The 12,592-nt window shown below is 46.7% G+C and overlaps 1 protein-coding gene across 3 annotated transcripts in view; it reads left to right on the forward strand.

Annotated features, from left to right (window-relative positions):
* Window positions 1-12,592, forward strand: part of LOC139418848 (pericentriolar material 1 protein-like) — a 35,527-nt gene that overhangs the window by 17,748 nt on the left and 5,187 nt on the right. For 2 of the 3 annotated variants that reach the window (XR_011635362.1, XM_071168596.1), the window contains exons 17-31: window positions 182-366; window positions 536-736; window positions 1,689-1,968; window positions 2,835-2,980; window positions 3,566-3,795; window positions 4,881-5,052; window positions 7,121-7,440; window positions 7,792-7,956; window positions 8,108-8,164; window positions 8,746-8,918; window positions 9,191-9,319; window positions 10,119-10,254; window positions 10,423-10,575; window positions 11,231-11,334; window positions 11,724-11,858. Coding sequence is in view for 2 of the 3 variants with exons in the window: in XM_071168596.1 (XP_071024697.1) it covers window positions 182-366; window positions 536-736; window positions 1,689-1,968; window positions 2,835-2,980; window positions 3,566-3,795; window positions 4,881-5,052; window positions 7,121-7,440; window positions 7,792-7,956; window positions 8,108-8,164; window positions 8,746-8,918; window positions 9,191-9,319; window positions 10,119-10,254; window positions 10,423-10,575; window positions 11,231-11,334; window positions 11,724-11,858 (2,586 nt within the window). In the remaining variant the exon portion in view is untranslated. The remainder of the gene's footprint in view (window positions 1-181; window positions 367-535; window positions 737-1,688; window positions 1,969-2,834; window positions 2,981-3,565; window positions 3,796-4,880; window positions 5,053-7,120; window positions 7,441-7,791; window positions 7,957-8,107; window positions 8,165-8,745; window positions 8,919-9,190; window positions 9,320-10,118; window positions 10,255-10,422; window positions 10,576-11,230; window positions 11,335-11,723; window positions 11,859-12,592) is intronic. The other variant, XM_071168597.1, reaches the window with a different exon arrangement.

A 12,592-nucleotide genomic window follows, 5' to 3' on the forward strand; every position in this document is an offset into this window, starting at 1 on the left:
GATGGCTCGCCAAAATCATACAGACGACTTGTAACCACCCGCTCAGTGCAAGGCTTTTCCTGAGGGTTAGCATGACCGAGTTAGCCATGGCTGGATGTCAGGGAGCTGTATAGGAGTGTGAGTTATCATGCAGATGTAACCATGAAAATAACAGCGCTCATTTACCTTCATGTTTCCCCAGCAGCTGTGGTGTGAGATGCGGCGCCACCAGATCCTGCGGGAGGAGCTGCGCCAGCGGAGGAAGCACCTGGAGTCCCTGATGGCCGAGCACCAGAGGAGGAGCGGCCTCAGCGACTCCCCCTACAGGATGGAGGACCCCGAGGGTCACGCCGCCGCCGCCACGCAGCCACTCAGCAGGGACGAGAGGTGAGCGAAGACCCCCAAATAATCGGGTGAATTCCATGATATGTAGATATGAAAGCATGTGATGGCTAAAAAGCATCAATCTACTTCGATCTGATACATTCAGAACGCTTCACGAGGTATCGGTGTCGTCTCTGGGTTGGGCCTTAATTGACTTTGTTGCCCTCCTCAGGACCATGGCCACGTGGGGCGGCTCCACCCCCTGTCAGCTGGACGAGGACGGCTACCCCTCTGAGTTGGGCGCTGAGGAAGAAGAAGAGGAGGAGGAGGAGGATGAAGAAGAAGACGGAGCAGAGTCCAGCTCCAGTGATGACCTGCATTGCTACTCCACTAGGAAGCAGAGATCCTACAGCAACAGGAAGACACTGGGCAGGTCTGTGAAAGAGGCATACAAGGAAACCCATTGTTTTTCAATTACGCATAAATATACAGGGCACAATAGTGTTAACCTCAAAGTCTATTTGATATCGAATTTTAGGAACCCTTTAGGTATAAAAAAACTATAATATACATCGACACATATTTAACCCTGTATTTTTTGGGGGCACAAAACTGCCTTTGTGCTTCCATGTGTTTGTAGGGGTTACCTTCAGATGAGTCACGGGACACTTGTGGGGTTCGTAGAGCAAAGCGGAGAACACCAACGCGTTCGGGAGTCATCTTTCCATCGCAATAGTTTGTAGGCCAAACCGTTCCGCTGCCACAGACGTTTTCTTGAGAAGACCAATTTCCGGGACGTCTCCTGGTCTGACTGACAACGCTGTGGCTCAGCCACCTTCCACCGCAGATGCGAAAGGCCGACATGGGTGGATTGAGATGCAGCCCATGCAAACTGATATCACTAGCTTATACTGACTGATAAAAATAAAAATTACTAAATTGTTAATAAAAAAAATATATATATATTTTTTTATTACGGGTTCGTTAATAGACTCTTAAGGATTAATCCATTGTAGTAGTGATATGAGGGGTTAGGGTTAACCTTAACCTAACTCCAGTCCAAGAGATACTGAGCCTGCAGGCTTTTGATCCACCCTGTAGGATTCTATTGATATATGGTTAAATACGGTATTCTACTGCCATTTACTTTTGTTCGTATTCTAATTTTTTACCGTTCCTTATTGTTGTCGAGAAGGAACCTGCAAGCATGCACTTCGTTGGACGATCTATACCATACGTAGCCCCCCGTACATAATACAAATAAAACTTGAATCTTGGCATCATGAAAGTTCTGTGGGGAAAATTGGCTCTTGCATTCACAGCAGCACCAACAACTCGCTGGACACCCAATAATACATCATTCACTCTTCGTTCTTTTTCTCCAGCAACGTTCTGAAGCCGCCCCAACAATTCGCATCCGAAGCTAGTGGCCGTCCCTCTCCCCGTTCTCGAGGCAAACAACAGCAACAAGCCCACGGTGGCGTCAGCATTGGGGGTGCGAGGCGCCAGGAGAACCTACGCTGGGCGGCCGAGCTGTCCTTCCAGGAGGGTTCTGGCCAAGGGTCTGGGTTGGCATCACGCCACTGGCAGGAGCAGGTGGGCACACTACAGAGGCAGCTGGACTTCAGCACCAGCATGTGTCAGACCCTACTGCAGGATCAGCAGGTTGGTATAGCAGTTGGCTCACACTTCAGTCACCTCACACCAATACGTAGGCTTATCTCAAACGTTTGACATGGATGAGGTGTGCCTGATTTAGCTTGTCAGGTACGAGGCTAGCTGGCATGAGGAGTTTGCACCATTTTTGTTCTTTGTACCATCCGAGCTAAATTAAGTACCTCAAGTATTTTTAAATGTTTGGAGTACACATCCGATCCAGGTCTGAATTCTCTCTTACCAAATGAGGTACTTGAGGTTCGTTTAGCTTGCCTGGCACGTGGAGTTTGTTTCCATTTTACATGACCCAGCTAAGCCAAAAGAAAGTACACCAGGTATTTCAAATATTCTGGATATGATGTATTCGCCCCCTGGTCTGTTTCACCCGACCCTATAGAGAAGGTAGCAGCAATGTTTGGCATTTCTGCTCACTTTCCTTTCTGTTCAACGTCTATTACGTTTTCATAAAGTAAGTTAATAAAGAAAATGTATTACTCACGCCAGTCTTGTGTTAGAGGTGTCTAAATGGATTTTCTCCACGTTGTCATTGATATAGCACGGTGGCGGTGACACTTATTAACCTATAGGGCATGGTGTTGAATTTATTCAGCGTGTGTCGTCCTGATGGAAATGCCAACGCTGCTATTCCTTTGTAGAAATCAGCCGTTGGCTTGAGTTCCTATTTGACTGGGTGTCAGAACTTGTATGTGGAAACCAACTGACGGACAGGTTCATGAATACCATTCTGTTCTCCCTCTTTCTCCTGCCCTTCTCTCTCTATCCGTCTTTCAAACTAACTTTCCCTCTCCACACACACACACACACATTCTTTCTACATCCTCTCACTCTTCTACCCGTTTCCCCCCCCCCTCCAGACGTTGTCCTACATGCTCCAGACCCTGCTGACAGGACCGCACAACGCGCTGCCCAACAACCTGTCCTCCCCCCAGGTTCACCTGGTCATGCACCAGCTCAGCCAGTGTTACACACAGCTGGCCTGGCAGCAGAACAACGTCGAAAGGTAGACCGAACACACTGCTACCGACCCCCAAAAAATAGACTAGAAAAACGTATTCTATTGGTTTATTTAAATTTTTGTCATCTAGCAAACGCTCTTATCCAAAGCGACTTACAGTAGTGAGTGCATACTTTTTCGTACTGGTCCTCCATGGGGATCGAACCCACAACTCAGGCACTACAAGCGCCATGCTATACCAACTGAGCCACACGGGACCCATTTGACACAGATAATGTACAACAAACATTGCACCATATTTTAGCAATATACTGCAGCTAATTCTCATCTGAAGTCCCCAGAAATGTTACTAATATGTTAATGTCACTGGCTGAATGTACTGCATGAGGGATATTATCAGCGTCTGTTTTCCAGACCTTACAATTCAGTTTATGAACATTTTATTTATTGCAGCTTTGGTTTGTTAGGTTCACACGCATGTCATGTCTACGTTAATGTATAGTTCTAAATGCATAGTCAATTAACCGTGATTGGCTATCTGCAGTATATGTGAACATAACATCAGGCTTAAACATGACTTGTGAATACATGAATGTGATTTAGGTTTGCCTGTATCCTGTTTGTCCCCAGACTGAAACTGGTGCTGAGCGACCTGCTCCGTCAACAACAGCAGCAGCTGTCTTCGTCTTCAGGTCAGCAGCCCCAGAACCAGGGCTCCACGTCCCGGGACTCCGGCAGTGCCTGTCCCCCCCTCTCCCCCACCAGCCTCTTTCTCCCCTTCACCACCTCCATGCAACCCTCTGTCAACCAGGCCCTCAACCTGCCTCCCGGCCTGACTGGATTCTCGCCCTTCTCCTCCGGTATGCCTTCCAACACCCCTTCAAACTTCCATCCTTCAATCCAATGTTTTTAGATCCTTCCTCGATGTTATGAAGTATCTGTTTTTGTATGAGTGACAGTTTTCTCAAAGGAATGTAAAATCCAAGAGTATACCCCGACTATACCAAACATACACCCCCCCCCTGTCAGAACAGCCTGAATTTGTCAGGGCATGGACTCTCTAAGGTGTTGAAAGCACTCCACAGGGATGCTGGCCCATGTTGACTCCAATGCTTCCCACAGTCCTTTTGGGTGGTGGACCATTTTTTGATACACACTGGAAACTGTTGAGCGTGTGAACCCCAGCAGCGTTGCAGTTCTTGACACAAACCGGTGTGCTTGGCTCCTACTACCATACCCTGTTCAAAGGCACTTAAATTCTTGCCCATTCACCCTCTGAATGGCACACATACAAAATACATGTCTCAAGGTTTAACCTGTCTCCTCATAGCTTTCACCTGATCAGTCTGTCATGGAAAGAGCAGGTGTTCTAAATGTTTTGTGTAGTTAGTGTTCAAATGTTTCTTTCAGGGACTGGGTGTGCAAAAATGTATCAATTGCTTTTGTAATAATGTCGTAGAAGGCAGTCTTCTACAAATACCTGTCACCTTGACCCAGTTCATTTCAGAGGTTAGCTTTAGAAATTGAGAAGCTCTGGCACAGAGGGCATACTGGAATACTAGGACAAATTCCTGATTTGATACACTTGTAATAAAGTTGTTTCCAGATCACAATATACACAGGTTGATGTTTGTAAGTCTTGTCCAGGAGGCAGAACTGAGCTATTTTATTTTTTAATAGATTTTTTCCCCCCCTTAAATAAGCCGTTCAAAATGATCTATATTGTAAAAATTCATAAGAGCTTTTTGGTCTTAATTTAAGGTTAGGCATTAGGGATAGCAGTTGGGGCTAGGTTTAAAATGAGATTGTATGACTTTGGTCACTAGCTGGCAGAGCCGCACTCTGTAGATCTGCCTCCAGAACCAGATTCATAATGGAAAAACCGCTAACCTGCACAATATACCTCAACATGTGTGCTCACTTCATTTCTTTCTCTCCTCCACAGGGTTTAACTTCAACCCCCTGTTCCCTTCTGCTATGGGTGAGTTCCTTCAGAGTGCTGGTGGCCAAGCCAGCCCAGACAACCAACAGCAGCAGCAGCTGGATCCCAACACCTCAGAGTACTTGAGCTTCCCCCCGCCCCTACAACGCTCCCCACTCAACACTGTAGACAAAAGGTGTGCCTAGTGATGGGAGGAAAAAATCCATAGTTGCATGTCGTGGTATTATTTGTGGACAATAATATCAACGTTTGACTCCCAAGTATTGATTTAGTAAAATCGATGTAGGTTGCGTTAGCTAGCGCTAGTCGGCTGTACATGTGCCCAAAACTCCAGTATTTTTCATGTTCTGTCTTTTTTTTAAAGTAGTTAGCCAACATGTTTTCAGCACTTCTATTTCCCTGACTGATCAAAACGAGTTTTCTCATGCTCTCTCTTGTCCCTCTGTAGCAGGCATATAGTGAGCAATATGTTTGGAACATCAAATCGCAGTACATATCGTATTGGCACCTAAGTATCGTGATATCGTATCGTGATGTCCCTGGCAATTCCCAGCCCTTGTGTGTGTGTAAAGAATGAAAGGCATACAGTGAGGGGAAAAACGTATTTGATCCCCTGCTGATTTTGTACGTTTGCCCACTGACAAAGAAATGATCAGCCTATCATTTTAATGGTAGGTTTATTTGAACAGTGAGAGACGGAACCACAAACAAAAATCCAGAAAATATGTTATAAATTGATTTGCATTTTAATAAGGGAAATAAGTATTTGACCCCTCTGCAAAACATGACTTAGTACTTGGTGGCAAAACCCTTGTTGGCAATCACAGAGGTCAGACGTTTCTTGTAGTTGGCCACCAGGTTTGCACACATCTCAGGAGGGGTTTAGTCCCACTCCCCTGCAGATCTTCTCCAAGTTATTAAGGTTTCGAGGCTGACGTTTGGCAACTCAAACCTTTAGGTCCCTCCACAGATTTTCTATGGGATTAAGGTCTGGAGAATGACTGGCTAGGCCACTCCAGGACCTTAATGTGCTTCTTCTTGAGCCACTCCTTTGTTGCCTTGGCTGTGTGCTTTGGGTCATTGTCATGCTGGAAGACCCATCCATGACCCATTTTCAATGCCCTGACTGAGGGAAGGAGGTTCTCACCCAAGATTTGACGGTATATGGCCCTGTCCATTGTCACTTTGATGCGGTGATGTTGTCCTGTCCCCTTAGCAGAAAAACACCCCCAAAGCATAATGTTTCCACCTCCATGTTTGACGGTGGGGTTCTTGGGGTCATAGGCAGCATTCCTCCTCCTCCAAACACGGCGAGTTGAGTTGATGCCAAAGAGCTCTATGTTGGTCTCATCTGACCACAACACTTTCACCCAGTTGTCCTCTGAATCATTCAGATGTTCATTGGCAAACTTCAGACGGGCATGTATATGTGCTTTCTTGAGCAGGGGGACCTTGTGGGCGCTGCAGGATTTCAGTCCCTCACAGTGTAGTGTGTTACCATTTGTTTTTCCTTGGTGACTATGGTCCCAGCTGCCTTGAGATCATTGACAAGATCCTCCCGTGTAGTTCTGGGCTGATTCCTCACCGTTCTCATGATCATTGCATGAGGTGAGATCTTGCATGGAGCCCCAGGCTGAGGGAGATTGACAGTTATTTTGTGTTTCTTCCATTTGCGAATAATCACACCAACTGTTGTCACCTTCTCACCAAGCTGCTTGGCGATGGTCTTATAGCCCAGTCCAGCCTTGTGTAGGTCTACAATCTTGTCCCTGACATCCTTGGAGAGCTATTTGGTCTTGGCCATGGTGGAGAGTTTGTAATCTGATTGATTGCTTCTGTGGACAGGTGTCTTTTTATACAGGTAACAAACTGAGATTAGGAGCACTCCCTTTAAGACTGTGCTCCTAATCTCAGCTCGTTGACTGTATAAAAGACACCTGGGAGCCAGAAATCTTTCTGATTGAGAGGGGGTCAAATACTTATTTCCCTCATTAAAATGCAAATCAATTTATAACATTTTTGACATGCGTTTTTCTGGATTTTTTTTGTTCTGTCTTTCACTGTTCAAATAAACCTACCATTAAAATTATAGACTGATAATTTCTTTGTCAGTGGGCAAATGTACAAAATCAGCAGGGGATCAAATACTTTTTTAGCCTCACTGTACTTCATTACTACTTAGTTCTATACTTAAATCCTTCATTAGTCCAACCTTCTTTCTCTGTCTGTATCCATCCCACCAGGCCCCAAAAGCAGAATGAAGGAAGCAGCAGTCGTGGCCATGAATCTGGCTGGCTCAACGTCTCCCAGCCGCCAGCTCCTATCAACGAATCCCCCTCCCCTCTACCCTATAGAGGGGCTAACATCCCCCGGCCCCAGGCCTTCGACCAGGCCTCCCAGGAGAGCTTCAGCAGCATGCCGGACACGGCTGACCCCACCACCGTCACCAAGACCTTTAGGGCAGGACGTAAGGTCTCTGCCCAGGCCTGCCTGGCCTCCCGCGACAAAACGCCCAACTCCAAGAGGAGGACCCGGCGGGCCAAGGGACACCACAAGAACATGGGTACGGGGACAGTGTCGGGACATGCAGTGGTTTATATTGAGCGCTTTTTCTCGAACTTGACATTTTCCTTCCTCTCCAGCAGCTCAGTTAGGAAGGCCGGGAGGTAACTCGCTCCAACCACCACCACTGTGTAGCACCTGCCTGTTGATATATTTAAACCCTAAGAATAGATATTTGAAGACCTCTCAATATTTAGGAGATGAGCTGAAATGGTATTGCTCAAGGCGACTTGGTCAATGCTATCTATGCAATAGACGAATGCAGAAAGTTTAAATGTTTTTCTGTTTTTCACACATTCTCCCCTCGATTTGTTTTGAATGTTTCTCTTTCCTTGTTTGTGTGGATCTCCAGGAGTGGAGAGTGACAGCTTGTCCAGCACGGCCGACTTTGTCCAGGAGAGGGCGCCGCTGCCCCATCGTCAGCGGGATCAGAACCAGAGCCTGCTGGACAAACTGACCCAGGAGAAACTGGACAGCAAGACCAAGACCGGCAACAAGCCCAACGACCTCTCCTCCGGTACAAAACCTTGACCGATCACACCACACCTTGTCCACTCACATCTTTAGTTTAATTATCATTTTTTTATTTGGTTTATGTCCTCACCTCTTCGTAATGTGACCACATTTATTTATGTCGTCACTTTTTTTGTTGTTGATTTTCCTCACAGCGTATGCTTGGAGAACACCTTTCCTTTCTAACAGAATTGCATGCACTGAAGTGCCAGGTAAACTCACTCCTAGCACACAGCTAAGCACCAGCTAACACTGATTGTCACTGATTGAAGTTCTGAGCTTTTAACAACTTTTGTTTAATATCGGTCTTACAAGCACCTCATGAGTGTACTACAGTTAAACTTTTAACGGACTCAAACTAGATCCCAACCTTTAACCTTGGAATCTCTGGCTTGATCTAATATACTTGGCATTCTAATTGGCTTTAAAATATATATATATTTGTTAATGCAATTGCTTTTTCACATTTAAGAACATATAACCTGAAATCTGGTACAATGTATTGGATTGTACAGTATCATTGCCTTTGATTAAAGTCGTACATTGCTCTTAGAGAACTACTCGGTGTGCAGGCTTTTTCTTCAACCCTACTCTTGACACATCTGATTCAGCTAATCAAGGTCCTGATGAAGGTATGTTTCAGCAGGGCTGGAGCTAAAGCCTGCAACGCCACCGCTTCACTACTGGATGGAAACCTGAGATTATATCCCCAATAGACTGCCACATATGACTGCTTCTTATTATTTGCGACAACATCTTCTAGAGTGTCTGTCTTGCGGTTTAACACCTCCAGGTGCCAGCAGTGACTTCTCCCTGTTCGAGGCCCTTAGGGAGACCATCTACTCAGAGGTGGCCACACTCATCTCCCAGAACGAGTCGCGGCCCCACTTCCTCATCGAGCTCTTCCACGAGCTGCAGCTGCTCAACACCGACTACCTGCGCCAGAGGGCACTCTACTCCCTACAGGTGAACACGTCTGAGGATCTTGTGCTGATCCTGGACCAGCACTCCTACTCTGAGACTGTAAATAGTATTTCATACAATATATGGGTGAACCTCATAGGAATGGATACAAGCCACAAGAAGCTGCTGATAAAGATCTGAGGGGTTAAAATGTTGTCGATAAATTACGTAGGAGTGTCGAGTGTTTATTTTTTCTCATAATGTACAGCTCCTTGTAACCTTCCTTGCTGTTGGATTCTCATGTTTAACCATGTCTCTCTGCTGTTGACCACTAGGACATAGTGACCAGGCACTTGACGGACAAGAGTGCGGCCGAGGACCAGGCCTCCCTGGGTCCCGTGGCCTGGGCGGCCGGCTCCCAGTCAGAGCTCACCCCAAGTGAGAGCCTGGCCACCAGCGACGGGGTGAGACAGATGGATATACGCACACAGGCATATATACACACACCTGCTGCCTCATTAAATCGCTTGGCTGTCATATCTCCCACTCCCTCCTTTCTCTTTTAAAATTTTCCCCAGCTCTCTTTTCTCTAGCTCGCTCTCTCCCATAGCTCATTCTCGACACCTCTCACTTTCTCTCAACATCTCTCGCTCTCTCCAGCCATCCATCTTAAACACTCTGCCCATCTATTTCTTTCTCTATACCTCTCTCTCTCTCTCTCTTACCTCCTTTGTTCTCCACCCCCCCACTCTCGTCTTTGATATCCAGTGTTCCAGTTGTCAGAAAGGCTGTGCCTTGCAGCCCATCCGTCAATCTGAGCGAAGCGTTGCAGTTGCTGCCTGCCGGACAGATTAGATGTGTGGCTGTGCAGGTCTTTGTTCTAGCCCAGGTCCCCGGAGGTTTTGCTAAATTAGAACCATCCCTTTTGTAAAGCACTCCTTTGTTCCCCAGTGATGGATGAGATGCCCGATTCCCCATGTTAGGAGAAAAGGATACAAGGGAAGATGCTCTGCCCATTGTTTTTAGTCTATTGCATCCCTCACTGATTTCACGAGAGAGAACAGGCGCGAAACACGTCAAGGGAGTTTAGCAGAGCTGTCTCTGAAATGAATCAGTGTTTTTTTTTTTGTTCCCCCCTCATTCGAGACAATGATGGATGAATGGGTTCTCATTTTGGAAATGGTATTTTTTCCCCCCTTTTCTCTAAATCGTGTTTGTGGTTGAGTAGTGTAACTGAATTCCCTTTTTACCTCTGTCTCTCAGGACGTGTCGGAGAAGAATATCCGGGTCATCAAGCATCACGACCCGAGTAAGAGGCGGAATGACGCAGAATCGGTGGACAACGAGAGCACCCTGTCCACCACCTCCAACCTGGAGCCGTTCGCTAACGACGACTTAGGTAAAAATAATAATAATGCGCAATCAAAAATGCACATTGCTCTAATATAGGCTATAATTAGGTCAAAGGACAACTTTAGCTTGTGGTAACTTTACGTGAATGTATTATCCCTCATTGCTCTTCTAATATCCTTCTCTTGCTCTCTCCTGCCCCTTGCTGTGCTGCCAGGTAACACAGTGATCCACTTAGACAAGGCTCTCGCCAGGATGAGGGAGTATGAGCGCATGAAGCTCAAGGCTGAGCTTAGTCCCAACACCACTGCTGCTACTGCCTCTGAGGCCTCTGCTAACTCTTCTGCTAGCGCTGCTCAGCTGCTGGAAGGTACACATCTCTCGGCGGCTCTCTCGCTCTCTCTCTCTCGGCGGTGCCGGCACGTTCGAGTCGAGACGTCGACCTCGCTCTCGTCGAGACGTCGACCTCGCTCTCGTCGAGACGTCGACCTCGCTCTCGTCGAGAGACGTCGACCTCGCTCTCGTCGAGAGACGTCGACCTCGCTCTCGTCGAGAGACGTCGACCTCGCTCTCGTCGAGAGACGTCGACCTCGCTCTCGTCGAGAGACGTCGACCTCGCTCTCGCCGAGAGACGTCGACCTCGCTCTCGCCGAGAGACGTCGACCTCGCTCTCGCCGAGAGACGTCGACCTCGCTCTCGCCGAGAGACGTCGACCTCGCTCTCGCCGAGAGACGTCGACCTCGCTCTCGCCGAGAGACGTCGACCTCGCTCTCGTCGAGAGACGTCGACCTCGCTCTCCGATCTTGTGGTCGGAGGGTGTGAGCACTCCCACTAGTGGTTCCAAGTGCAAAGCACTTTGGCTGTCTGCAGTCTCATGTAGAGGCTGTGAATTGTGCCATCTCACCCTCTTAGTAAAGAAAAATGGGATGTGGCAATGGTGTGCTGAGCTGTTTAGTTTTCTCTTGATGCCAGCTTACAAAACGCACACCTCAGATGGGAGATAATAAGTGTGCATGTGTGTAAAGGTGCAGGAGTCTGGTCAGGTGACGTCCACTGTCCCCAGATCGACACCCAGCAGCTGGATCGACAGATTAAGGCCATCATGACTGAAGTCATCCCCTTCCTCAAGGTAGGACACTCAATACTCTATAGTGGTCTCCCTTTTGTCTCCTCTCCATTTATACTAGGGGTGGTCAATCCTTATCCTGGAAAGCTACTGGTCTGGATGTGCAGGCTTTTGTTCCATAATTATTCTACATTTGGAGTGAGAGTCACAATATTCTTATGTTATGTCTTATGTGACTTGAGCAATGATTCACATTATGTTCTAGGAACAGACATTGTCACGCTTGGCAATGTTAAAAGCCCTTGTTTCTGCCTTAGCCAACCTGTTGATGTCCCAACAATCAATTTGACAAAGCTAGCATGCTTGAATCCAGCAGCAATGTGGTACCCAGGCTAGCAATGTAATATGTTGTTAAAGGCAAAGCCCTGAAAGAGGTTGTTGTGGTCTGTCAGGAGCACATGGACGAGGTGTGTTCCTACCAGCTGCTGACGTCGGTGCGGCGCATGGTGCTCACCCTCACCCAGCAGAACGACGAGAGCAAGGAGTTTGTACGCTTCTTCCACCGACAGCTGGGAGGCATACTGCAGGTATGATAAGCATTTTTTTCTCCACCTTTATTTAACCAGGTAGGCTAGTTGAGGACAAGTTCTCATTTACAACTGCGACCTGGCCAAGATGAAGCATAGCAGTGTGAACAGACAACAACACATGGAGTAAACAATAAACAAGTCAATAACACAGTAGGAAAAAAAAGTCTATATACATTGTGTGCAAAAGGCATGAGGTAGGCAATAAATAGGCCATAGGAGCGAATAATTACAATTTAGCAGATTAACACTGGAGTGATAAATGATCAGATGATCATGTGCAAGTAGAGATACTGGTGTGCAAAGGAGCAGAAAAGTAAATAAATAAAAACAGTATGGGGATGATGTAGGTAATTTGGGTGGGCTATTTACAGATGGACTATATACAGCTGCAGCGTTATGATATTATAGCAAAGTTAGGGATAGGTTTTCCCCATTGCGACTCTCAAACCTCAGATTAGTCTGGTAACTGTTTATTTTGGTAGAATAAGAGCTGAAAACGTCCACCCGAACAAGTTAACAAAGTGCAAACTAACGTGTGTGTGTGTGTGTGTGTGTGTGTGTGTAATATACACTGCTCAAAAAATAAAGGGAACACTTAAACAACACAATGTAACTCCAAGTCAATCACACTTCTGTGAAATCAAACTGTCCACTTAGGAAGCAACACTGATTGACAATAAATTTCACATGCTGTTATGCAAATGAAATAGACAACAGGTGGAAATTATAGG

The sequence above is a fragment of the Oncorhynchus clarkii genome, chromosome 10 (assembly GCF_045791955.1).
Source record: "Oncorhynchus clarkii lewisi isolate Uvic-CL-2024 chromosome 10, UVic_Ocla_1.0, whole genome shotgun sequence".
In the NCBI taxonomy this organism is placed as follows: domain Eukaryota; kingdom Metazoa; phylum Chordata; class Actinopteri; order Salmoniformes; family Salmonidae; genus Oncorhynchus; species Oncorhynchus clarkii.